The 24,923-nt window shown below is 36.8% G+C and overlaps 1 protein-coding gene across 2 annotated transcripts in view; it reads left to right on the top strand.

Annotated features, from left to right (window-relative positions):
• The first annotated feature begins 2,058 nt into the window (after window positions 1-2,058).
• snx9b (sorting nexin 9b) overlaps window positions 2,059-24,923 on the top strand; it is a 28,742-nt gene continuing 5,877 nt past the window's right edge. The window contains exons 1-15 of one of the 2 annotated variants that reach the window (XM_084432439.1): window positions 2,059-2,368; window positions 8,326-8,412; window positions 8,540-8,614; window positions 11,478-11,585; window positions 13,497-13,568; window positions 15,096-15,258; window positions 19,665-19,803; window positions 21,114-21,195; window positions 21,382-21,507; window positions 21,583-21,700; window positions 21,781-21,911; window positions 22,010-22,116; window positions 22,347-22,450; window positions 24,423-24,500; window positions 24,836-24,912. In XM_084432439.1, the coding sequence (XP_084288565.1) occupies window positions 2,357-2,368; window positions 8,326-8,412; window positions 8,540-8,614; window positions 11,478-11,585; window positions 13,497-13,568; window positions 15,096-15,258; window positions 19,665-19,803; window positions 21,114-21,195; window positions 21,382-21,507; window positions 21,583-21,700; window positions 21,781-21,911; window positions 22,010-22,116; window positions 22,347-22,450; window positions 24,423-24,500; window positions 24,836-24,912 (1,479 nt within the window). In that variant the 5' untranslated portion in view covers window positions 2,059-2,356. The remainder of the gene's footprint in view (window positions 2,369-8,325; window positions 8,413-8,539; window positions 8,615-11,477; window positions 11,586-13,496; window positions 13,569-15,095; window positions 15,259-19,664; window positions 19,804-21,113; window positions 21,196-21,381; window positions 21,508-21,582; window positions 21,701-21,780; window positions 21,912-22,009; window positions 22,117-22,346; window positions 22,451-24,422; window positions 24,501-24,835; window positions 24,913-24,923) is intronic. The other variant, XM_084432440.1, reaches the window with a different exon arrangement.

The following is a 24,923-nucleotide window of genomic DNA, read 5'->3' as shown; positions in this document are numbered from 1 at the left end:
TCTCACTCTGGTCTGGTGAATCAGGTTCCACATCACCTGATTTTACTCTATTATCGGGGAAGCATAAAGGCTACAAGTAGTACAAGAGAGGTTGCCATCCACTACCAAAAGCACCTTTCATGTTCTTTAGAAGTGAACATTACATACAAAAATTACTATTTATTTTGGAGACAGCCAGCATAGAATTGTAGCAATTAGTAATTCCTGTCTATGGCAGAGATTCATTAATAATGTTACATAAGCTAAAGTAAATATTTGTTTTTCGGTTTTGCCCTTTCAGTATCCTCTTGTCAAAGCAAAGGAGCAGCGGTCAGAACTGTAAAAAAAAAATAGGCTCTCATAAAAATGAAAAGAATAGAAAGAATGTTTTAGGGAATAATTCAGGGTGTGTGTATTGTCTTTTTTTCACATCTCTATATTGCGGGACAGTAAATAAGTTCACATAACTGAATGGAATAAGCATTAACTTCCTGCTTGGCACAATTTTCCCTCGGACAAATGAAAAAATTAAGATAAATTAAGCTTTAAAATCGTTAAGCTACACAAAATGGATAAGAGGGATCGTTTGGTTAAACTAACGAAACAATAAAAAGCATCAAAGAGATGGATTAATATGAATAAATATATACATAAGTAAATAAATATTTTGTAGATGAAACATTTGATTAAAATTTAATTAATTTAATTAAAACATAAATTATTGTAAAGTTTTTTTTAATTTGCAATTGCTTATGGACCAATTACCTTTTTTTTGTTGTAATCTTATATATAATATTATATATTATTTGAAAACAGTAAGAGTGCATGGCCATAATGTATCATGAAATCAGTCACTTACAGTTTGGACAGGGTTACAGAATGCATTACACATTAATATAAAATATTACTGCCTTAAAAAAGTATGCAGCTCCTTTTCTGCTATATTAAGTCTACTTTTGCTGATGACTCTTCTGCTTTTGTGTGCATCATTGGCCAAGAAGTGCAGAAGAAATACCTCTGTTTTCCACTAGACGGCTCTATGCACATATCTAAAGTTTATTTATGAATAATGTAGCCTGAATGTTCTCCACTTGCGAAATCGGGTGGTAAATGTGGCTATGTGGAGAATCTATCTATAAAACCCTTTATTAAACTTCTTCAAATAACTAACATTATCATTGTAACACAAACGCAATACATTCGCATTCAATCAGCATGCATTGAAATAAAGGAAAGTAAATAAATATATATTAAAAAAAGTTAGATATAAACTAAATCATTAATTACAAATAAATACCGAAATATAAGCAATGCCCATTTTAAGAAAACGACTTTGTGCTGGCTTTGTAAACACTCTCGCTGTCGTGTGTTTTTGAAATATAACTCATTTCCACTAGAGGCCGCTGTAACACTCGGCCCGGCCGCCACTCTTAGTTTGAACTTGACAAAAGCTGACGTAATCATTACTTAAAACATCTGTGGACCAAACTACTTACATTTTCTAAATGCAATCCTCTTTTTTTAAGATTTAAACTTGAAATTAAAATGTGTTTTGAATCTTTTGAGTTCTCTAAAAACTTAAAAGCTATAAGAATAGTGGCTGTGTTTAAGTGGATTTGGCACTTAATCTGGATTGAAAGACTGAAGGAACTTCACCTGGACTGAAGGACTCTGGAGTATTGTTGTATTATGTCATGACAATGACAATAATTGTTGTTAATGTTTGTGGGGTTTTGTTTCTTCTTCTACAAGCATTTAATAAAAAAAATAAAACTACCTACTTGAACAAAACAGACTTTGTTTTGTTTATGTATTTATGTTGTTTATTTAACATTAGCACATGTTTAATGTTAGTTTAACATTCCTAGACTAGACATTATATGAATTAACCTATATACGATATGTAAAGTGAATATAGTATATTTTATATACTGTATGATAACCATAGCATGATATATATGTTGTATTTTATGTACTATAGATAACATGTAAATATTATTTGTACTATTATTTTTAATAACACTTTTTTTGTTTGCCCCTACACACGCATACAACATCTGTGTGGCTTTTTTTCTTCAAGGGGTTTGATCAGTTTCCGGTTGTGTCTTTTATGTGTGTGTAACACACACTCAGCTGCAGTGAAGTTGAACAGCTCATGACTGCTGGACAAACGGCGAGTTTGGATTTACACACATTACTGACCCGCTTGATTTGAGTCTATTAGGATCGAACAAGAGGATTAAGTGTTATTGGCGATGTAAATAAACTAGTTTGAGAAGGATCGTTTCTGGCAGAAGAGAAATGTCTGGATGAAGAAGAAGAGAGTTTATCGCCATTAAACTACAGGTTTCTGTGATGACTGGTTAATGTTTATATAATGGAGTCGAAGGTAAGGACTTGTTTGGCGTGTTTTTGGTTAAAGTTTGTGGCTGATCTGTCTAATTTCTTTGCACTGAGATCACACTGGGTTTGAACTGCCAACGTATTTTCAAACACACGCCGATAAATGTACTCTTAAGTGTTTAGAACTGTCTCAAACATCATAACCGACCTGTTTAACACTCCGAAATGGGTCTGAAATGTTCTCTTTTTGTTATTTTAACGGCGTTTATGGGCTTTCTGGTGAACGTTGGAAAATATGGATCATTAAGAGTCTTGTGACATTTTTAGTGGGGTCATGACGTCATTTGGGATGCATGCTGGGATATGTAGTTAAAATGTAAATCATTCACCAAAATTAGTTAATCATAACCAACACACTAACTAGTAACCTATATAAGTGAGAGCTTACAGCTTTCTTAGTGTAAATTTTTCATGAAATGAATGTGTATATATATATACAAACACACACACATACAGTACAATATATTCACACATAGGCATATATATATATTATATCATATTATATTATATTGTATTGTTTTTGTTTTTAGATTAATTACGTTAATGTCCTTATTCACAACCAGGAAAAAGATCTAAAACAAATAGTCATAAACAAATACATAATTTTATTATGCAAAAATACTATAAATTGTCTTTAAAATCATAATATTTATTATCATATTATCTTTTTATGTTGATTAATTACCTCCAATTTTAATGGTAAAACTTTAAATTACACCAAATATCTGTAAAACTACAGGCATAAAAAAAGGGAAATTCTGTTTAAAAATTCAGACCATTTCCTGGAAAAACAATGAAGTAAAAAAAAAAAAAAAACATGTTTTGCCAACAATACTGAAATCAAAATGTCAAAGGTCACTTAAATGTAGGACTGTCTTTATTATTCACCTAAATGTCACCTAAATCAAATGACTGCATTCTACATGAGATGCATTTACACATAAGTTGTTCCAGTTTTTCATAGCTTTGTCTTTTATCTTTTAGTTTCGCCTTTTCTTTTAGTTGTAATATAATAACCCTAGTTTAGTCCTTAATTTAGCCCTGCTCTCTTGACTGTCTATATGAGGATGTTTCTAATGATGGAGGGATTCAGACACATGCTGTCATGAGCACACTTCTGCTGCAAGGCTGATTTATCAATCCCACCTTTATGAATTTCTCTGTAATTTGATCTCTATTCCTCATGTTACTTCCTCCTTTTGTCTTGCACGTCATAATTTCTATTCATCATCGCTTAGTTTTACTTGTTGTGAAAATGGTCATGGACATTTGACATCAGACAGTTAGTGGTCCATCCATCACTGGCCAGCTTTTTTTTTTTTAAGTGATGCATTTCATTTGAATCAGAAGTGAAGTTTCCCACACACAGACTCTCTGTGTCTGAGTCGTGGCTTGTGAATCCCTACAGAGAGAGACCCTGTCTAACTGTTCATACAGACCTCACTGTTTGCTGTTTCGTTAGCTTCAGGATGTGTGTGTTAGAATAACGGGAGCTTTGTGGAAAGTGTTTTTTCCCCCTCTATGTATGGTGGAATGATTCTGTTTTGTGATCATTTGTATGCTTAGTTTAATCACAAAAACATGCTCTAGGCCTATATAATTCTGTTTTAAATTCCAACATCTTTTATGGATGAATCAGGTTCACACCAAAAGAAAACGAAAGAAAAAATGGGATATATCATTTTGCATGCACTAAGTGCAAATAGCCTGACTTGTTGGCAGAGGCTATTTACACTAACTCCACCCACTGACGTCTGGTTGGGTCAGACACAATTGACCCTTCGCAGGGAGTTTGATTGACAGGCGATCTGACCAATCATAATCCGCCAAATCCGCCATTTTTGTCCGACAAAGCAGTCAGGAGAGTTAGTAGATTAACGTTGGAGGATTTAAACTTGAAAAACGGTGTGTACTGATGTCTTTCCGCGGTTAAAGGGGTGGTTGATTATGATGATTTCACTTTTTTAACTTTAGTTAGTGTGTAATGTTGCTGTTTGAGCATAAACAACATCTGCAAAGTTACAACGCTCAAAGTTCAAAGCAAAGGGAGATATTTTCTTTTACAGAAATCGTTTTTTAAAGGGACACTTCACCCATTTGCATTAAGCTTTGCATTGTTAGAAACCCAGTCATACTATTGAATGGTCGTGCAACACTCTCTCATTTTCCCCTGAGACGGGAGAAATCCGTTATTTACCTTTTACACTTCCTCCTACAATGACGCAAAAATCGTCATTTTGCGTCATTGTAGGAGGAAGTGTAAGAGGGGGGGATTTCTGTTGAGACTACAAGCACTAGTTCCTCATCTTTCCCAGGGGGCGGGACCCGCTCACGCTACAGACCTATTACAGATCAGTGGGTGGGACTTTACTCTCTGAAACTGAAAGCAATATCCTCCATCTTGTTTGAAGCTAAGCTAACAGGCGCTGTGGAGACAGATGTAAAGTTATGACAATAGCGGAGGAGAGTGCTCAATATGATATAGAAGAAGAGGATTTCGGAAGTCTGATGCTTGAATCAGGTGTTTGTGGCTACCTTTACAAGCCGCATTATAGCGAAGAGCCGCCGAGGCAGAAGACCTGCCTGCCGCGGACGAGGAGCCCGGACTGGCTCGAGTTAGGGCGGACTGGTGGCACCGGTGATCTCACTATGCAACTCATAGACTGTAAGATGCAACTACGAACACAGAGATAGAGTCCGTCTGCGGCAAAGAATTTCAACGATAACGATTTCTCCTGGACGAAATCTCTGAATCAGACGAGGACACGGACGTTTGTGTTGAGAACTATCCTAGTTTCGCACCGCATATGTTCTGACTGAACATCCAGGTACCATGCAATAATTCACCTTTTCGAAAGAAATACAAACGAGGAGTAATGAGTTCGCCAACTAACTAGACATTTTGTGTGAATGTGAAATGAATTTCAAGCTCTGGTGGTAGCTAGCCTTGTAGACGGAAGAGTGATTTCTATTATAGGCAGATATGCGCTTTCTGGATTAGTGGGAGTGGCTTGCGGAGCTGTGCAATGTGGTGCATTGTGGGAGTTGTTTTCTTTCATACAAATGCGTCCTGAAGTTATTTTTTGTCTTTTCTCGGTCACGAAGGCACCAAATTCAAAATTTATTTTACATTTCGACTACACATATGACCCACTTTAAATAAAAAACAATGTTCAAATGGGTGGAATGCCCCTTTAAGGACTACAACAAACGGCTGGGACTACACGACATTCCTCCTGGGTTAGTGACATCACTAACCCTAAAATATACATAAACCCCTCCCCCGGGAACGTGATTTTATAGATTATCATGACAGAATATGCTAATCAATGACTAGAAGATAACTACACATAAACTACATACATTCATCAACTAGGCTAACCATTCAGAAATGTCCTGTTGCTTCTACATGTCACTTCTTGAGTCTCTCCTTGTCTAACTCTGGTTTGAACATAAACATTGACATTTTCAGTGCATGTCTGTGTGAGGTAAAAGGACACAAGCTGTTGAAGCTCCGCCCCCTGTGCTGGGAGCAGCAGCTCATTTGCATTTAAAGGGACAGACACGAAAACGGTGCGTTTTTGCTCACCCTCAAAAAGTGACAATTTTAACATGCTATATAAAAATATCTGTGGGGTATTTTGAGCTAAAACTTCACATACACACTCTGGGGACAATAGAGACTTATTTTATTGCCCTAATAAGGTGGCTTCCATTTAATAATTTTAATAAATGTAATAATTTACACTCTGTTATTATTGCATACCGTTTAATGTACAACACCGATGTGTAAATATTATCTGCTACTATTCATAAGAAGGCTATAAATAGCAGAAAAACTATTTTTACACTTATTACAAAGAAAATATTGCTATTTTTGTATAGTGTAAATAGAATCTATCACCATTTTCACTTATATTGCATATCGCTATAGAAAATGCTGCTATTTTTACTTGGTGTAAATAGAATCTATTGCTATTTAAACTGTGTAAATAGCATCTATCGCTAGGAAAATATGCTATTTTCACTTAGTGTTAACAGAATCGAGCTGCTGTGCAAACACCCTCAGGGAAATTCATTGCAGAATAAAGTGACTTTATTTTCATGACATTTAAGAACGTTTACCCCCAACAAAATGATTTAAACTCAGCATAAATTAAATTGAGTATAACAAATACTACAGTGATGTATAATAATCACTTCAAATTTAATTAATATATTTTTATTTTATTACATTTTTTTTTCCATTATAGTGATGAGAGAGTGTTTTTGGCATTGTATACATTTAGATTGTGGGGAAACTATGATTGATTGTCTTGCAAATCAGAATCAGAAATTGTCCTAAAATAAGCCTCAGTTTCTTTGAATGATTTATAATTTATAATTAAAATGTATATTTTTATATATATATCTATATATATATATATATATATATATATATATATACACTCACCTAAAGGATTATTAGGAACACCTGTTCAATTTCTCATTAATGCAATTATCTAATCAACCAATCACATGGCAGTTGCTTCAATGCATTTAGGGGTGTGGTCCTGGTCAAGACAATCTCCTGAACTCCAAACTGAATGTCAGAATGGGAAAGAAAGGTGATTTAAGCAATTTTGAGCGTGGCATGGTTGTTGGTGCCAGACGGGCCGGTCTGAGTATTTCACAATCTGCTCAGTTACTGGGATTTTCACGCACAACCATTTCTAGGGTTTACAAAGAATGGTGTGAAAAGGGAAAAACATCCAGTATGCGGCAGTCCTGTGGGCGAAAATGCCTTGTTGATGCTAGAGGTCAGAGGAGAATGGGCCGACTGATTCAAGCTGATAGAAGAGCAACTTTGACTGAAATAACCACTCGTTACAACCGAGGTACGCAGCAAAGCATTTGTGAAGCCACAACACGCACAACCTTGAGGCGGATGGGCTACAACAGCAGAAGACCCCACCGGGTACCACTCATCTCCACTACAAATAGGAAAAAGAGGCTACAATTTGCACGAGCTCACCAAAATTGGACAGTTGAAGACTGGAAAAATGTTGCCTGGTCTGATGAGTCTCGATTTCTGTTGAGACATTCAGATGGTAGAGTCAGAATTTGGCGTAAACAGAATGAGAACATGGATCCATCATGCCTTGTTTACCACTGTGCAGGCTGGTGGTGGTGGTGTAATGGTGTGGGGGATGTTTTCTTGGCACACTTTAGGCCCCTTAGTGCCAATTGGGCATCGTTTAAATGCCACGGTCTACCTGAGCATTGTTTCTGACCATGTCCATCCCTTTATGATCACCATGTACCCATCCTCTGATGGCTACTTCCAGCAGGATAATGCACCATGTCACAAAGCTCGAATCATTTCAAATTGGTTTCTTGAACATGACAATGAGTTCACTGTACTAAAATGGCCCCCACAGTCACCAGATCTCAACCCAATAGAGCATCTTTGGGATGTGGTGGAACGGGAGCTTCGTGCCCTGGATGTGCATCCCACAAATCTCCATCAACTGCAAGATGCTATCCTATCAATATGGGCCAACATTTCTAAAGAATGCTTTCAGCACCTTGTTGAATCAATGCCACGTAGAATTAAGGCAGTTCTGAAGGCGAAAGGGGGTCAAACACAGTATTAGTATGGTGTTCCTAATAATCCTTTAGGTGAGTGTATATATGAATTTGTACTAAATGGACCATGGATTTCTTGACCGTTTTCATTTAATTCACTCTTAATTTGCAATGATCATTCATTGGTTCCAGAAACAGTGTGAGTTAAACATTAATCAGGTTAATGCTGAGGTCCTTTGCTTTTAATTTGGTCCAAAGAAATCCAACCGAACAAGTCTAGCTGGTTCTTTTCCATTAATGATTGCTAACATGTCCTAACACATTTGGTGTCTGTATAACCATGTGCTTTACTTTTACTGTTCTACCTCCACACAGGCACAGGTTTTATATGATTTCTCGGCAGAGCCTGGGAATAATGAGCTGTCGGTCCGAGAGGGTGAGACAATCACAATAACCAATCAGGTGAGTTTATTTCTCTTGCATAATGTTTCATAACACCTGGCTCTCCATGTCTGCTCTGAGATGTTGCATGTGAATGGGTGGATCAGAACCTTCTCTGTAAAGCTGATCCGTTCCCTTCTGTTCCCAGAACATTGGAGGAGGATGGATCGAGGCAAGGAACTCTAGAGGAGAAGTCGGATTAGTACCAGAGGACTATTTAGAGGTAAGCAGTGTTCATCCAAAAGGCTTCATCATGTGTAAATACACTACTCTCGAAAAGTTTGGCCTGTTTTGGAAAGAAATTAAGTTTTATTCAGCAAGGAGGCATTAAATAAATAACAAAAGATTTCTAATTCAAATAAATGCTGTTCTTTTGAAGTTTCTATTCATCAAAGAATCCTTGGGGAAAAAAAATCACTGTTTTCATAAAAAATATTAAGCAGCACAACTGTTTTCAACACCGTTAGTAATAAGAAATGTGTCTTGAGCGGCAAATCAGCATATTAAAATGATTTCTGAAGGATCATGTGACACTAAAGACTAGAGTAATGATGCTAAAATTTATCTTTGCTATCACAGGAATAAATGACAATTTAACATATGTTTAGAAAAGTTTATTTTTAAAAAAAAGTTTATTGTAATTTATATTTCAGTTTTTTTCTGTATTTATGATAAATGCAAACTTGGTGAGCACAGGAGACTTCTTTTTAAAACATTTTAAAAGTCTTTCTGACGGTAGGGGCTATAATAAGATAAGATAACATTTATTTTACACAATAAATACTAAAAATCAACAAAAAAATTATTGAAAATTATTATAATTTCAAAGTTCAGGTTTCTCTTTATCAACTAATATTCAAAATATTAGCAAAATATTAGCAGATTAATTGCCTGGGCAATGTATTAGGCTTTCACTATATTTGATAAAGTATATAATATAATTTTATTATGATTGTCTCTCTCATGGACAAATACACATATTGCAGTGTTTTATGACCAAAAGGACAGAGAAACTATCGCTGCTGGAATGTGACCTGTTTGATCAACAGGAAGTGTTTTCTTTTCCTGTGGCCAGCCAGAGTTAAAGTGTGTTAGTATAGTGTTCAATTCCAGGCTTAAAGGGGTAGTTCACTCTAAAATGAAAATTAAGTCATAAACTACTCAATCTGGTGTTGTTTTAATCCCGTTTGCCCCTCTTTCCTTTATGGACCACGAAAGGAGAATAAAAAAAGTCCCGCCCGCACTTGTCCATATAATGGCAGTGAATAGCGACCAGGATCAAGGTTTTTTTAAAAAAGACACAATAGTATCACAGATTGATCCCATGCGACATGTTGTATATCCCAAGTGTTCTGGGGATGTACGATATGAAATTGAATCTATTATTGAACTAAAATCCAGACCTTGGCCGTTGGTATTCGGCTCTAGGCTATGCGACATGCGACTCTGTTAGCACCGCAATTTCACTCCGTCTTGCCCAGAAAAAGTTGTGAGAAATCATGATTAACAAAAACGCAACATGAAATATGATTCGTGTACCTTCTTGTCTGAGGTGAATATATCTGCTGTGTTCTTCGTAACAAGAAGTTATCGTGTTCGCATCTGTCAACTGTCATTCTGACTGTCATCAGAGTTCTGGTCTGAAGATATTTAACTCAGAAATCCCAATATGTATCCATGTAACTTCTTCACTAGGCATTGTATTTCATGTCGTGTTTTGGTTAATCTTGATTTCTCACAACTTTTGTGATTTTTCTGGGAAAGAAAGAGTGAACTGCGATGCTGACAGAGTCACACGAACGCGCATGTCTTGTAGCCGTGCACAGACCAATGGCCAAGGTCAGGATTTTTTCTCCATAATATTTTTTATTTCGTATTGTATACCCCCAGACAACTTGGGATATACTGTAATCATGATCATACATGGGATCATTCTGTAATATTATTGCATCTTTTAAAAAAGCTTTATGCTGGTCCCTATTCATTTTTTTTTTATTCCTCCTTTTGTGGTCCATAAAAGAAAGAAGGCATAGAGCATGATTAGAACAACACCAGGGTGAGTAAATAATGACTTCATTTTGATTTTAGGGTGAACTAACCCTTTAAGGCTGAATGAATGTGCTAGTTTTACTAGTGTGGAAAATGTAACATTAACATAATATTTAATTAATATATATTAATAATAAATAATATTTGAAAATTAAGCCACAAAAAAAATCACATTATAAAGCCATCCTGAGGCAGCAATGCACATGGAGACCTGGTAAACCGTTTACTCTCTGTATAAATAAGCTGTGGAGTGATTCTGCCTGTTGTTGGCCACAGACATACATTTAGATTTCCCTCCTGACCTCAACTCACAGCTGCACTATCGTACAAACACGAGTGCTTCCTTCATTTCTCTTTTCTCAGAGCCAAACAAATGACCACATGTTCACACTTCTCCAAATTCACATTCTTTGGGAACCAAAAGCTGTTTTTCATTGCTGGATTCTGAAGTTAAATTGAACTTAAAATTGAAGTAAAATGGGTTGCTACTTTTATAAATGAAAAGTAGAGGGGGAAAATGGCCTTGACCAAACTTTCATATCAAGTCATCAAGGGGCAAGCCACTTTTCAAGATATCCTATATGAAGATATGAAGATAAGACATTTAGTATATCCTTGGCCTTGTTATGGATACATCTAAGGCCTCAGTAACACCTGTGTCTCGAAATGTTTCACTTTTTCTTCAACTTCAGCAGCCATTTATGAAGATTTTGCACTATTTGGACTTGAAGGGAACAAGTTTGTCTATGCCGATCTACCGATTCATATGATACCAGCAATCGAAATGCATGAGATATTACATCCTAAACATTGCTTACCAGATTAAATGTTCTTTGGGGAGGAAATTTCAGGGGTCAGAGAAAAGTAAAACATTTAATAACAATCATTATTATCATTTATCTTAAATTATATTATACTACAAACTATTATTAGAAACAAAAATGTATTTATTACCAATTTGGACTTACATTCAGTCTGAAATAACACAAAGCATGAACCCATCTTATTTGACTCTTTGTCTCTTCATGTTCTTCTAGGTTAACCCGGCTCAACCTTTTACCTCTGGAGGAAATGCAGCCGCCTTCGATCTCTCGTTCTTCGACAGTCACGTGCCGACCCCAGCCATTGCAGCCAGCACCGCTCCGGTAAGCAACGGGCATGATGGGAAATTTCCCATGTGAATGGTTGAGTGAGTCTGTTGACTGATGCTGCACGTAAAGCATTCGGTTTTATTTATCGTTTCCAGATCGCGCTGTTCTGTTCATTCTCTGTGTAACGTTCCTTCTCGGTGCATTTCTCCCGCTGTTTAACATCCTGAGAGGAAGTGAGCAGGAAGGGAGATTCCAGTGCCGAAGCATAAAATGTCTTACTCAGAATGTAAAAATGTGTGTGCAAGCAAACTCTTAGACTGAGGATAAAACATCCTGTGTTGCTTATTCAGAGGATCAGCGAGGGGCCAAATGTGAAGGATGATGATTTTTAATTAAAGTACAAGACGAAGTGTTTGGACTAGTTGAGGTACTGTGGGTTTGCTTTCAGTGCTGAGACAGAGGATTTCAGTGAGTGGGCTGAAGTCTTTTCATATGCTGCTTTGTTTTTCTGAGGAACCATGATCTGATCAGCAGTATTTTGAGGAGTGGGAAGCTGTTTGACAACCGTCGCTTTCAGTTGCACAAATTTTGTCTCCACTGGCTCAGTTTTTATAGTTTTTAGCAGTATTAAAGACAACATGAAACAGCTTTCATTAAGCTTCCATTTAAAGTGACACATTTTAGAACATTCAGCAGGAAATAATATCATGATTTGATTATGGTGAAATGTATTAGAACACTTAGAGAAACTGTATAGCAAAGCCCTGGCAGCTTCCCAACACATCATAGCCTTGTGACGATGAGTTTTGCACCCTTGTAAAAAATAAATAAAATGTTTATTTTGATATTATTACAAAGTGCAAGTGTATCATGAAAGTGTACTCTTAAATACACCCTTTTATTTCAGTAATATTTTATCTTCAAGTTATTTAAGTACACTAAAAGTTCTCATTAAAAACAATTAAGTGCACTTAAGGTCAGGGAAGCACTTTTCACATTTCTTGTTAATGTAAGCATTTAGTTGGTGAAATATTAACCATCAGCCTCAGAGGCATAGAAAGTTATTATATTTTGATTAAAGTGTATGAAAACAAACAAAGTCCGTATTTAGGATCAATGTTGAGTTCATGTTGTCTTTAAGTTTCAAAAGCTTGTAAAATATATACCTTTTAGTACCTTTAAGTGTATAGCGTTTATATAATCATGATTAATCGGAACTGATCGTGTAAAACCACCGCCTGATGATAAATAGGTGCTTATGGTGTTATCTCAAAGCCTGAAGCTGAATGACTAGTCAAGGGACAGACTTTAACCTATCTGTAGTCTGCATGTGTCTGATGATCACTGATAAGAGATGTGAAACCAGCAGAAATGCAAGATATTTATGAGTCATAGTTAAAAGTGTGGCATTGTTAACCACAAACGTCCCTGTGATCTGTAGGCATAATTAGTAGTCAGCTCTCTCAAGAGACATTTTTTATTGTGTACACACACACACACACACACACACACACACACACACACACACACACACACACACACACACACACACACACACACACACACACACACACACACACACATACACACACATACCGGTATATATATGTGTGTGTGTGTGTATATTGTGTGTATATATATATATATAGTAATTGCTGAAGTTGTGGTTAAATTTTGATGGGACAAGCATTTGTCTGAAATGTGTCATAAATCAAGTGGACGCTGATGGTGAAGTTGCATGATTGTGTAGTAGTCAGCACTCGGCTTTCAAAACTGTTTGATTAATAATATATATCTCGAACTGTCTCTATTTTATACCCTTCAGTGTATGCGTGAAGGTCTCAGTCGTGCCTCTGCTATTGAGAAAATCAGTGGTTTGATGGGGAAGATCTTGACTTTAGTGTCATATGAGGGTAACCCTTCCCTTTCAGGCGCTTTATGATGATGTCACGTCTTTCCCCTAAGGTGGATGTAGCTCAGCCGGAAACCCCAGTCGCCCCAGTTACCCCAGGCTTCTCTTCCACCTCACCTGATGAGGTACCCAAAATTAATTTGGCATGATGGACTCAGAGGTTCAATCCTGGAGCCCTCACTAACAAGACCAAAACATAAACACCCTGTTCTTGGGGTCTGAATGCATTCAGATTGAATCAGACCCCATTGATCTCACTACAAATCACACATCAATCAAAATGATCAGCACGGTTTCAGCGTAATGGTCACATCACAGTTTGCCAGCTTTTAAAACACAAATGCAGTGATTTAGTCATATGTTGGATAACTGCTTCTGATTTATGTTGAAGAATTTGCTTACAGGAATATTGAATTATTTTCTGTTTGTCACAGTTAAATTTTTCATGTGTTTGTTGAACTGAACTAAAAGCTGTTCTGTTATCAAGTTTTTAAATTATCTCTAGACTGATTTTTGAGCTACTTGTACTGACTTCTAACTAAATTATAAACCGTATTCATGAGCTCAAAACATGCCCTCTATTGAATTAAGTTTCTCAAATAAGCAAATACTCTTTATTACATTTTTCATTTACATTAGCAGACACTTTTATCCAAAGCAACTTACAGATAAGATAATTTCCTAATTCTAGGCACAGATGAATCCAATCCACATAAACACACCTAACACTTTCTAGTCTTTCGCAGCATGGTGCTACATTCTCGATGCATGACGGGGTTTTTGCATGAGCAAATAAGTAGAAACCAAACAGATAGTGTTGGACTTTGTCTGATGCATTTCTGTTGTCGTCTCGGGTAAAATAATGATATTTGCAGCTATCATTTGACATGCATTTGTCAGAAATCACTTGTTGTGCTTAGAGTTCCTCAAATGCGGTATTGATTATGACAGGATGATAACATGAATGAGGTCTGGATGATGTGTGTATGTGTGGGCGACCAGATGATGATTCGGAAACACAGAGCTTATGGTTTCTTTCTCTGTGCCTCTGGGCTTTTGTGTCATGGCCAGCCAGAGGTCCATTGAGAGTCAATTGTTCAGTGTTGACTAGTCAAAGCATCCATCAGGAAGGTAAACATCATTTTCTATTCAACATGTCCATCTATGTACGTATATTCCCATTCCGTGGGCTTTCTTTCTAGTCCTTGTATCGACCGACATCTGAAAATAGCTGCCCAAATAGTGTTTTTCAGGCTAATAGTAACAACCAAAGGTTATAAGAGCACTTATCATTGGATGTGAGTGGGCTTTTTTTCCATTTCTTTTTTCTTTGGAAAGTTTTACAGATAAAAAGATATTTTCACTGGTAGGCAGGGAATGGTCAAAAATGCATGTTTAACATAAAGGCAAACAAGGCTTGTGTTATGAAAGATTGTGTGCATGTGCATTTATAATGTACCTCAACCAGCTGAACATGATTTAAATGAACAGAATCACTAAGCTGCTTTTCCTTATGTTTGTGACAGACTTCTGCTATGCTGTAGAAAAGAATTTAAGAGTTTTGGTCTTAGGCCATTAGTGAAAATGCTCCTATTTAATGTGTTTAGTTTTTTTAGGAATTGTAAAATTGTTGTTCTTTTTCCTTCTTTCAGACAAGTAATGGTAATGACCCATGGGCAGCGTTTGACAATAATGCCTCTGGGGGTGTTTCTAATAACTGGCCAGCTCAGCCTGAGGGCACAGAGACGGGGAAAACCAGCAGCAATGCGTGGAATTCTGGAGGACACGGGCACCCGCAGGCTTACCAGGGTCCAGGTAACAACTCGAATTAACCCATGTTTGATTATTCAGTCTAAACCATTGGTTCTCAAACGTTTTGACTCCAAGGTGCTCTGTTGTCCACAACAAAATTTGAAAGCCCCCTAGCCCTAGTTTTGTTTTCAGATCAATTTCAATCTGTTGTACCTATGAGTAATAAAATGTAACTTCAGGATTACTGAAGTATTAAGAGCTAAATGTTAAACTCCAGACATGGGGACTTGTGACTTGATGACTTGGACTCGAGTCGACTCGAGTCGCTATTTTTATGACTTGTGACTTGACTTGACAAAAAATAAAATACTTGAGACTTGACTCGGACTTGGAAGTTAAAGACTCGGGACTTGACTTGACTTGAGACACGATGACTTGAATGACTTGAGTGTTAATCACATAATTTTTTCAGTTTGAATATAAAATATATAAATTATTTTAAAAAATAAAGTTGATTACCCAGCTGGAGCGCAGGCTGAGAATATCGTTGTCATGACTGGATCACTACACTATCATCAGTCGCGCCCTCTCGTACCTTGCACACCACGCCCACTTAGATCAGATATCACATCAACATGTCAGCCGGAGGGGTACTGAGGGTCATCGCTTTCGGCTTCGAGAATTATTCACAAGATGGCAAAAGACGAACAGCGCTTTGCAAGACATGCACCATTAACATCGCGGCCAACTCTCACGCATTCACCGTGAGACACACGCGACGGCGACACTGACTTTTCACACGCTCTCATTCATTTTCTCACGCACAGAAAAATCGTGACACAAGAGCAGGTTACGATATAAAAAAATCTCAGCTCTCAGGTTCTGTCATTTTTATTACGAAATTCAAACAATAAATACAGTTTTGGCGCTTGTAAATGTGACGCAGATCCCTAGCGCGGCACGTGAACCGATCATCTCTAGCTAGTAAATAAACACGAATGAACAATGTTGAAAGATACAGTAGCCTACAACTGAACTTACCGAAATGTATATTCCTCATACATAATATCGACCAATCAATCAAACAAATGGGTCAATAAAACAGCTGGAGAACAATTATGTCACATAACATTTACCTCAGGAAAGCCATTTGATGACCATATAGGCTATAGCACGTTAGTTGGCTAGAAAAAGTATTTTGCTTAATATGTGTACTATATTACATATTTATTATATTTTTACTTATCATTAAATAAAGTTGTTATTATAATAAAAAACTTATTATATCTCTCTGTATGTTTACAGCATTAGGGGAGTTGTTTTTTTCTTGAGAAAAATTAGTGCCTATCTTGTGTAGTCTATTTATCCAAATGAGTCAATATTAAGTCAGATCACAATAATTGAATTGAATTGAAATAATAAAAAAGCGTAGCTTACCAGAAATTGTACCATGTAAACATTGTAACATGTTGTCACTAAACCGAATACAATTCAGTTTAGTTACTAAAATGTTTTGACAATCACAATACACTTATTGTAAACACAGTTTACGTACAACATTAAACTTTGTTACATTTTAAACACTGTTGGCAGAAGTGAAAAATAAATAATTTTATGAAGTTACAATTTTGCTTGATTCCATGATGTATTTTACTGAACATGAGTATTTACAATGCAAATCCAAATTATTGTAATTTATTGACAGTAACTGATATCTTGTCTTTTCACTTTATTAAGATCAGATTCTGCAGGTAAAATTACAATAATAAGGTGACTTGACTTGGACTTGACTTGACCTACTACAGGACTTGACTTGACTTGACTTGACATAGCCTGTGACTTGACTTGACTTGACTTGCCCAAGAAAAAAATACTTGGGACTTACTTGAGACTTGAAGGTTAAGACTTGAGACTTACTTGAGACTTGCATATGTATGACTTGGTCCCATCTCTGTTAAACTCTTTTAAACCAATGAATTTACATGACTTGCCCAGTCGTTCGTGATTTCGTGGATAAGAGTTAGGCTACAGTTACACAACAACAGTGTACTCAAAAAGGAAAACAAAAATTACTTTGCATACAGACGACAACGTTGTCAAAGCGATCCCCGTTCTCACGGATCCGCAAAAACTACTAAAAATACTGTATTATGCATGCCAGACGAGGTTAGAATTGGGATTGGTGATGTTAGAATTTGGCATGTGTAAATAATGCATCTCTGCATCATCACGGACACGATAATTGTATTGTTTTCAAAAACGTTGTTTTTTTCTTATTTTAAATCAAGTCGTACTTGGAAGTTTGCTTAGACCCCTTAGTGGTTAAGACCTACCACTGGTCTAAACAACTGAAACTAGAACATAAGCAGAATGTGATTCTTTTCCTGTGTATTTGGGGGATTCTGGAGACAGTACAGACAGGAGGACATAAAATTAAGGAGAGAATTGAACCTGTGTGTCCTGCAAGAGTGCCAATACTCAACAACATGCCCGGACAACTGTTAGGCCACAGCTCCAACCTGAAAATGACAAAAATAAGGAAAAAAAAGTCCAAAGTATCCAAAAGATATGATCTGTTCAGCTAGCCTGTGATGTTCAGGGTTCACATTTTTCTAGCTATGATCTATCCAAAATTTCGCTCTTGTGAAGATTAAAGTTGCAAGCACAAGCTGCAGTGATGTCTGAATCATTTGCTTGAATGGGTTCATGGCAATGAACCAGTTGAACTGGTTCACAAATATGTCTTAATGGATATTATATATTGCAAGTAATAATTTGCAATGATTTTCTATGATTTTTGTCCTGTTGATTATATCCTAAATGGAAAACTGAACACCACAGTCACGAGGCACAAATACTCACCATAATGTTTATTCCTCCCTGGGAGCTGTTACATTCCTCTTAAAGGGTTTCAGTCCAGCATATTTAGAAAACAGGAAGGCTCTAGCCAAAGTGCTGTATATTGTGTTACATGGATGTTCTTGGCTGATTCTTTATTACCCAAACAACTTACAAGTGAAGAAGAATGCATTAATGGAACTTTAACATACTGTGCAGAATTTACTGTGTATTATTATGTTTAAGTTGCATAAAATGCACTAATGAACAAAACGTTTTGTGCAAAACCTTAACTCTGGGCAGTCAGATCATATAAAGAGGCAGAAAAGATGAAAAAAATCGCAGAGGTTTAGGTTCATGCGACAAGAAGCCAAGTTGCTTTGTGGTATATGTAGCTAGTATTCAGTACGCATTGTTTTATATGAAAGTTGTTTACAACTAGTTGTGGAAAATGTGGGCGTTGTTTCGTGATTTCATTTATGACTTTGAGTCATGTGTTAGGCTAAAGTTTGCCAGTGATGTCATCTCTGGAAGATCAATTGTTTCATTTTGGAGTCATAAGGAGCTGAAATTCAACTTTTCCAGGCTGTAAAATGAAGCTTTTTCAACTTTCTTCAAGACAAACAGAGTGTGTAGATTTATTTTGGAGAGGTTTCCCCATGAACACTGATTTATTACCACAAGCAAGATGACTCTTTCACCGAATTACTTAACAAATTTTCTTGGAATTAAATATGGTTTGATTTTTACCCTCAGTGCTTGCACAATCCGGTTAATAGTTTTAAATGGAGTGCACATTAGTTCACTTTAGAATATGTAGAGCTGATATTTATTATGAAAAACAAACTTAAAAGATTTATTTTATCATAACAAATCATCTTTTCCTTCTTTTCTGAAGACATATACCCCTACCCATGTCTTATTGACCTCTCAGGTAAATCATGAAATTCATGTAAGGACTTTGATGTGGGTTTTAATAACAAGCTGCATGAGCTCAACACTTGTGTATGTGTATGAGTGTTTGTTTTTAAGGGTTTTTCTTGCTGTGAATTTTGTTGTGTATTCTTTAACTAGAGACCCCAGTGTGGCTAACTAACATATTGAAACATTTTGTTGTTAAATAGTCACATTAAAACTGACTTAGAAACTTTTCAAATTAATTTAGTGTATAGATTTTACTGTTGTCAGAAACCCACACTTTCAATCTTATGATATTGAATATCCATCATATAAAAAGTTTATGATGACTTTACAGTGATAAACAGGAACAATTATGCATTTCGGCTGTTGGTCAGCTAAAGTCAGTTCAGTGTTGATTCAGTTCCGTCGTAAAGATCATCAATTATTAGATTAGTTAATTTCATCTATAAAGCAATTCTGGAAAAAATGTCATCATCCAGCTCAGTTCAGTTCTCATACAACAGTGTCAGTACAGTCAGATCAATAATATTGTTGAATATTATTTACAGCTGTGGCATCATTTCTCCACTACTAGACCAATAAAGCTTTGTCAAAGGTTAGTTAGCATGTCTGATTTGTCCTGACTCTTGGGTTTGGCTTACTAACACCTGGTTCTCACAGTGCTTTTTAGTTTGAATTATGTTTGAAGTGTGTCTAATGACTGTTTATAGGTGCAGAAGACGATGAATGGGACGAGGAGTGGGATGACGTAAAGTCATCGGGTGGCTATGCTGAATCTGAGGCTGGAGACGGTGGCGCTATGAACAGAGGCGGAGCTCATGGTTCATCCATGAAAATTGCCCTCAATAAGTAAGTCAGATGATTGCACCACATAGATTGGACACACATCCAAGAGTCACATAATAATACACATAATAAAGCAAACAAGATGCACACAAAACTGCTCAAATTAACTTAGTTTTTGTGCATGTTTATCACCCATTGCTAAAAATCTCAAAACAGCCACATTTCATTCAATAATACAACCTGAACAATATATCTGTCTATGACTTACTCTGGAAATCCAGAGTTCTCGCGAGAGCACAAGGTAAATTTGCTCGGCGAGTTTACTCTGGCGTCGAGTAATGATGCTCATTAAATATGCCCTTGTATCCGAGCTGCACCAATCACATCGGGTTATCTGATATAGAGGCGAGCTAAACAGATGACGACAGCGCTGTGACGTCGAAGTCATTAGTAAACATTGCAAGATGGCTATGGATGAACACCAGTTGTTTAAAACGGCTTTGGCCGCTACAATGAACGAGACTTGGCTTTTTATCTAAAAGAGGAACAGAAGACAGCTCTCGAATCGTTCCTTTGTAAGAAGTGCGTTTTTGCTGTTTTGCCGACCGGATACGGCAAGAGTCTAATCTACCAGTTAGCTCCGCTGGTAGCTAAGGTATGGGGCTTGTTGTGATTGGTCGTAGTGTTATCCAATTGCGTGCAGTGAGATTTTCAAATGCATGCTTGGTGCCGCCCCTCGAGCTGGCCGATTTTCATTAGTCGACGCCAGACCATTAATCTTTTAGATTTAGGTCTGGATTTCCAGGCTATCTATGACTACCAGTGTTGGGGAAAGTTACTTTTAAAAGTAATGCTTTACAATATTGCGGTACAACCTAAAAAAGTTACTAATTCTGTTACTTTGTTCAAAGTAATGTGTTTGGTTACTTTTGTACTTTTTGTCTGTTCCTGCACACGCATGAGTGCATGTCTAAGTGATTACTGACTACATTATGAAGAGACTTTTTAATTAAGTAGTTTAAAAGATGTTTAAGCAAATTAAACAAACTGTAAAGTAACGTGCAGTCCTTTATAAAAAAAAAGTAACTCAATATGAATGTGTAAACTTTATAATGTAACGAGTTACCTTACTCAACACATCAAAAAGTAATCTGATTATATTATGCATATTACTTGTAATGTGTTACTCCCAACACTTTTCACTGCTATTTTATTTAAAAATCGTACTGTATAACATGTTTTCCAGTTGATGTGCTTTTTCACAGTTTTCTTGTATGCTTTCTGGATTCCAATAACTGGTTTATTAATTTAGCAATTTTATTTTTTGATCATTTCATGCTTTGTCCTTGGTAAGCCGCATATTCTCTTTGCAGATTCCCTGGCTTCTCCAAATCAGGTCCTGAGCTGTACCTGCTGTCCAAACAGGCCGCTAAAGGAACCAAGTTGCCCATTTATGTAAGTCACTCATTTAATGTGCCATTTATTGTATTGTTTCTTTGACTGATAATGCTTTTTTTTTTTTTACTTGCTACTAAAATGGTTCTAAAATGGTATTCATATCTTCATCAAGGCTTGTATATACTGTATCGTATTCTTTAAAGTACTTATCTGACATGAATATGTGTATATACTGTATTTCAGATTGGAGAAGTTGGGCCAGTGTGGGCGTATCCAGACTATCAGCTGGACTGTGTTGTCGCTGACCCTAAAAAGGGCACCAAAATGTACGGCCTCAAGAGTTACATTGAGTACCAAGTCACGCCTACCGTAAGTACAGAAACAATCATGTTTAAATCAATAGCTTCATTCCAGCTGATGTTTTCTCATGCCATCCTTTTGCAGACCACAAACAAGCCTGTCAATCACAGATACAAGCACTTCGATTGGTTATATGAAAGGCTTTTGGATAAATTTGGGTCGGCGATTCCAATCCCCTGCTTGCCTGATAAACAGGTGACAGGTGAGCACTTTTCATTACCCATTGTTCCCTGTAAAGAAGTTTGAAATTAAAATGAGGTTGATTAATGCCCCCTTTTTTAGGTCGATTTGAGGAAGAGTTTATAAAAATGCGTATGGAGAGGCTTCAGGCTTGGATGTCGCGTATGTGCCGGCATCCGGTTGTCTCCTGCAGTGACGTCTTCCAGCTGTTTCTCTCCTACAAAGATGAGAAGGTAAGTGTGTTTCCATCTTTAATCTGAATGTGTTGCTTAGTAGGTTTTGAGACAAAGCTGTTGTTGTTGCCGTATTTTATTACACATCTGTATTACAGGACTGGAAAACGGGAAAGAGAAAAGCAGAAAAAGACGAGACTGTCGGAGTCATGGTTTTCTCCACGATAGAGCCTGAGGGACTGCCAGACCTTGACATGACTGAAGTGTAAGTCTTACAGCCCAACTTAGGATCACTTCACTGATGGAAAAATCCAGCTTAAGATGGCTTCTAGCCGGTCCAAGAGGGTTATTAGCTTGATCTGTAGTAAGTTTGACAAACTCAAGCTGATATGATCAACCAGAAGCTGATTTGGTGCTTGTCTGAGATTGCCTTCCTACTAATAATGAGCAACCTCTTGATGGTGATGTTCATCTATGTTGTCTTGTTGCCTTCAGAGAGCAGAAATGTGAGCAGTTCAACCGTTTCACCAAGACGATGGACGACGGTGTGAAAGACTTGCTGAACATAGGAAATGAACACTGGAAACGCTGCACAGGCCGTGAGTATAACTCGTTATGACACTTAAAGGTGCTGTATGTAGGATCCAGCGGCCTCTAGCGGTGATGTTTCAGATTGCAACAACAGCGCTCGTGCTCGTGAAAAGCAATAAAGTTACAACTGTAGTCTTTCACATCAGATAACGTTAGCAAATGGTCGGCGTTAGCTGGCGAACTAATGATGTCTAACTTGAGCCAACTAAAGCACAAAATCACAATATATTTTACATGCTTTGAAGTATTGTTAGCTTACCTGTCCAAAAGGATGAAAGCCAACTCAGGGTCTGTTTTTATACCTAAAACAAAGCGGAGGACTCTCCATAATTCAAACGCTCTGCCAATGTTGATCCGTGTTTTCGTCCCGAGTCGATCCGATTGACGTTTGTCCTGACGAGCTTCAGCAGATAAAAAAATTTTTTTTTTTTTTTTTTTGGAGTTTGTGTTGGAGTCTGTGTTGTGCTGGAGGCAGGTCGTTTTTTGGTGTTATCAGACTCCATGTTGTTAGCTGCAGTGCCGTCGCAATAGACTGTATATATAAAACGGAGAGGCTCGGGAGCGCGCATGCACGTCACATCCGGTGGATTTCGCAGAAAATCCGACCCGGAGACTTCACATAAAAATAGGAATACTGGCCTTCAGAGGTAATAGCAAAACGCGAAAAGTGGATCATTGTAATGTGTGATTACAACCCCTTCACAGACGGGCAATAAAAAAAGGATTCATTTTATAAAAAAAGTTACATACAGCACCTTTAAAGTTGCACTCTGTATATGAAAGATTATGATTTTTTTCTTAAAGAAATTAATACTTTTATTCAGCAAGGATGCTTTAAATTAGTATATATATTAGGGGTGTAGTGGTACATGTATTCGTCCCGAACCATACGGTAAGGATGTCACGGACGAATACTTTCGGTCACAGGCGATCCACACTCCAATCCAGATGGGACGTGTGCATTAATGCAACACTGTTTGCTACCAGTAAAAAGCGCAGAAAAAGAAGAGACGATGATGTATGTATGTTTACATCTCTCAACCAGTGTTTCAATTGCGGAAAGATATCAATAAAACAGCGTGAGAATATTATCTCATGTATCATTACATTTACCTCAGGCATTTAGTGTCGACAGCAGATTAGTTCGCTAGAGAAATTAACTCTAGACGGACGCATTTTGTATTTGCACTATATTAGCCTATTCATTATATTTACTTAATCCGTTAGTAATGTCTTTATTATTTAATGTATGTTTAAATACATTTGTCATGAAAGCAAGTTATGACAGCCACTGTATAAATGGTTATATTTCAAAAATGAATTGCAGTAGAAAATTAACTATAATTAGATTTAGAAGTTAATATAAAACCCGCCTTATGTGCAATTTACAGTACGTGTTTTTTTATTTGAGTGTTGATTATTAAATCTAAAAATAAATAGCAACTGAATTTAATAATTTGGGTGTTGTTGTTAATTGTAACCTTTAATATTATAGTAATGTGTAATTAAGGGTTCCCCATATATTTTTCAGCATTAGCTAAGATAGTTTTTTTTTTATCTTTAAGAAAATGAATTATAATAGAATTTATTAATTAACTAAGCTATTTATTTAAACACATAAACACATTTGTTAAAAACAAAAAAACTGTTTAATTAAAAAAGAAGCAATTTTGTTTAGTTTTCTCCCCCCTGCTGTACCGAACCGTGACTTAAAAACCGAGGTACGTCATGTTTGTGTACCATTACACCCCTAATTGTATAATGTGTGTGTATATATATATATATGGTTCCACATTTCATTTAACAGGGAAATTTGGCTCTTTTTCAACAAAGTGACAGTTTCTGATATTTTGTACTTTGTTCATGCTTCATAGTTACTGTCCAAACTATATTCTGATGGAGTGTATTGTGATTTTACAAAAATGAAATATCATACTCAGGCTGATTAGTCTTATTTCCGGTTGTGCTTGTTTTTCTCAGCCCTTCCAAAGGAATATCAACGCATTGGCAAAGCTTTCCAAAACCTGTCCTCCGTGTTCATCAGCAGTGGATATGAAGGTATCAGAAACTATTCGGTTCCTCTTACTAAAGATAGTCAATGAGGTAAACATTTTTCTCTGTTTACCATCTGGTCTAGCTCTGAGAAACACCTTCTTGTTCCCTGTTAATGTTATTTAGCTTCTTTTTTCCCCCTGTACCAAGCAACTTTGTAGAAGTGGTATATTATTTGCAGGAATTTGCCTCCCTGATAGATTAGACAAGGGCACTATGGTGATGAAGCAGGATCGTCAGCTCGCTTGAGATTCAACCAGCAGTCTTTGTGTTACAGTCTAGATGTTCAACTTTTAATCTGTTTTTATTATCCTGAATGTGTGGTTGTGTTTGACCCACAGGAGAGGCTGCGCTCACAGACGCGCTGACGGCTGCAGGAAAGACCTACGAAGAGATCGCTCAGATGGTGGCGGAGCAGGTATTGAAACC

Source organism: Rutilus rutilus, assembly GCF_951802725.1.
Source record: "Rutilus rutilus genome assembly, chromosome: 15".
NCBI lineage: Eukaryota > Metazoa > Chordata > Actinopteri > Cypriniformes > Leuciscidae > Rutilus > Rutilus rutilus.
The sequence above is the reverse complement of the archived record's forward strand: the minus strand, read 5'-3'. Positions and strand labels throughout refer to the sequence as shown.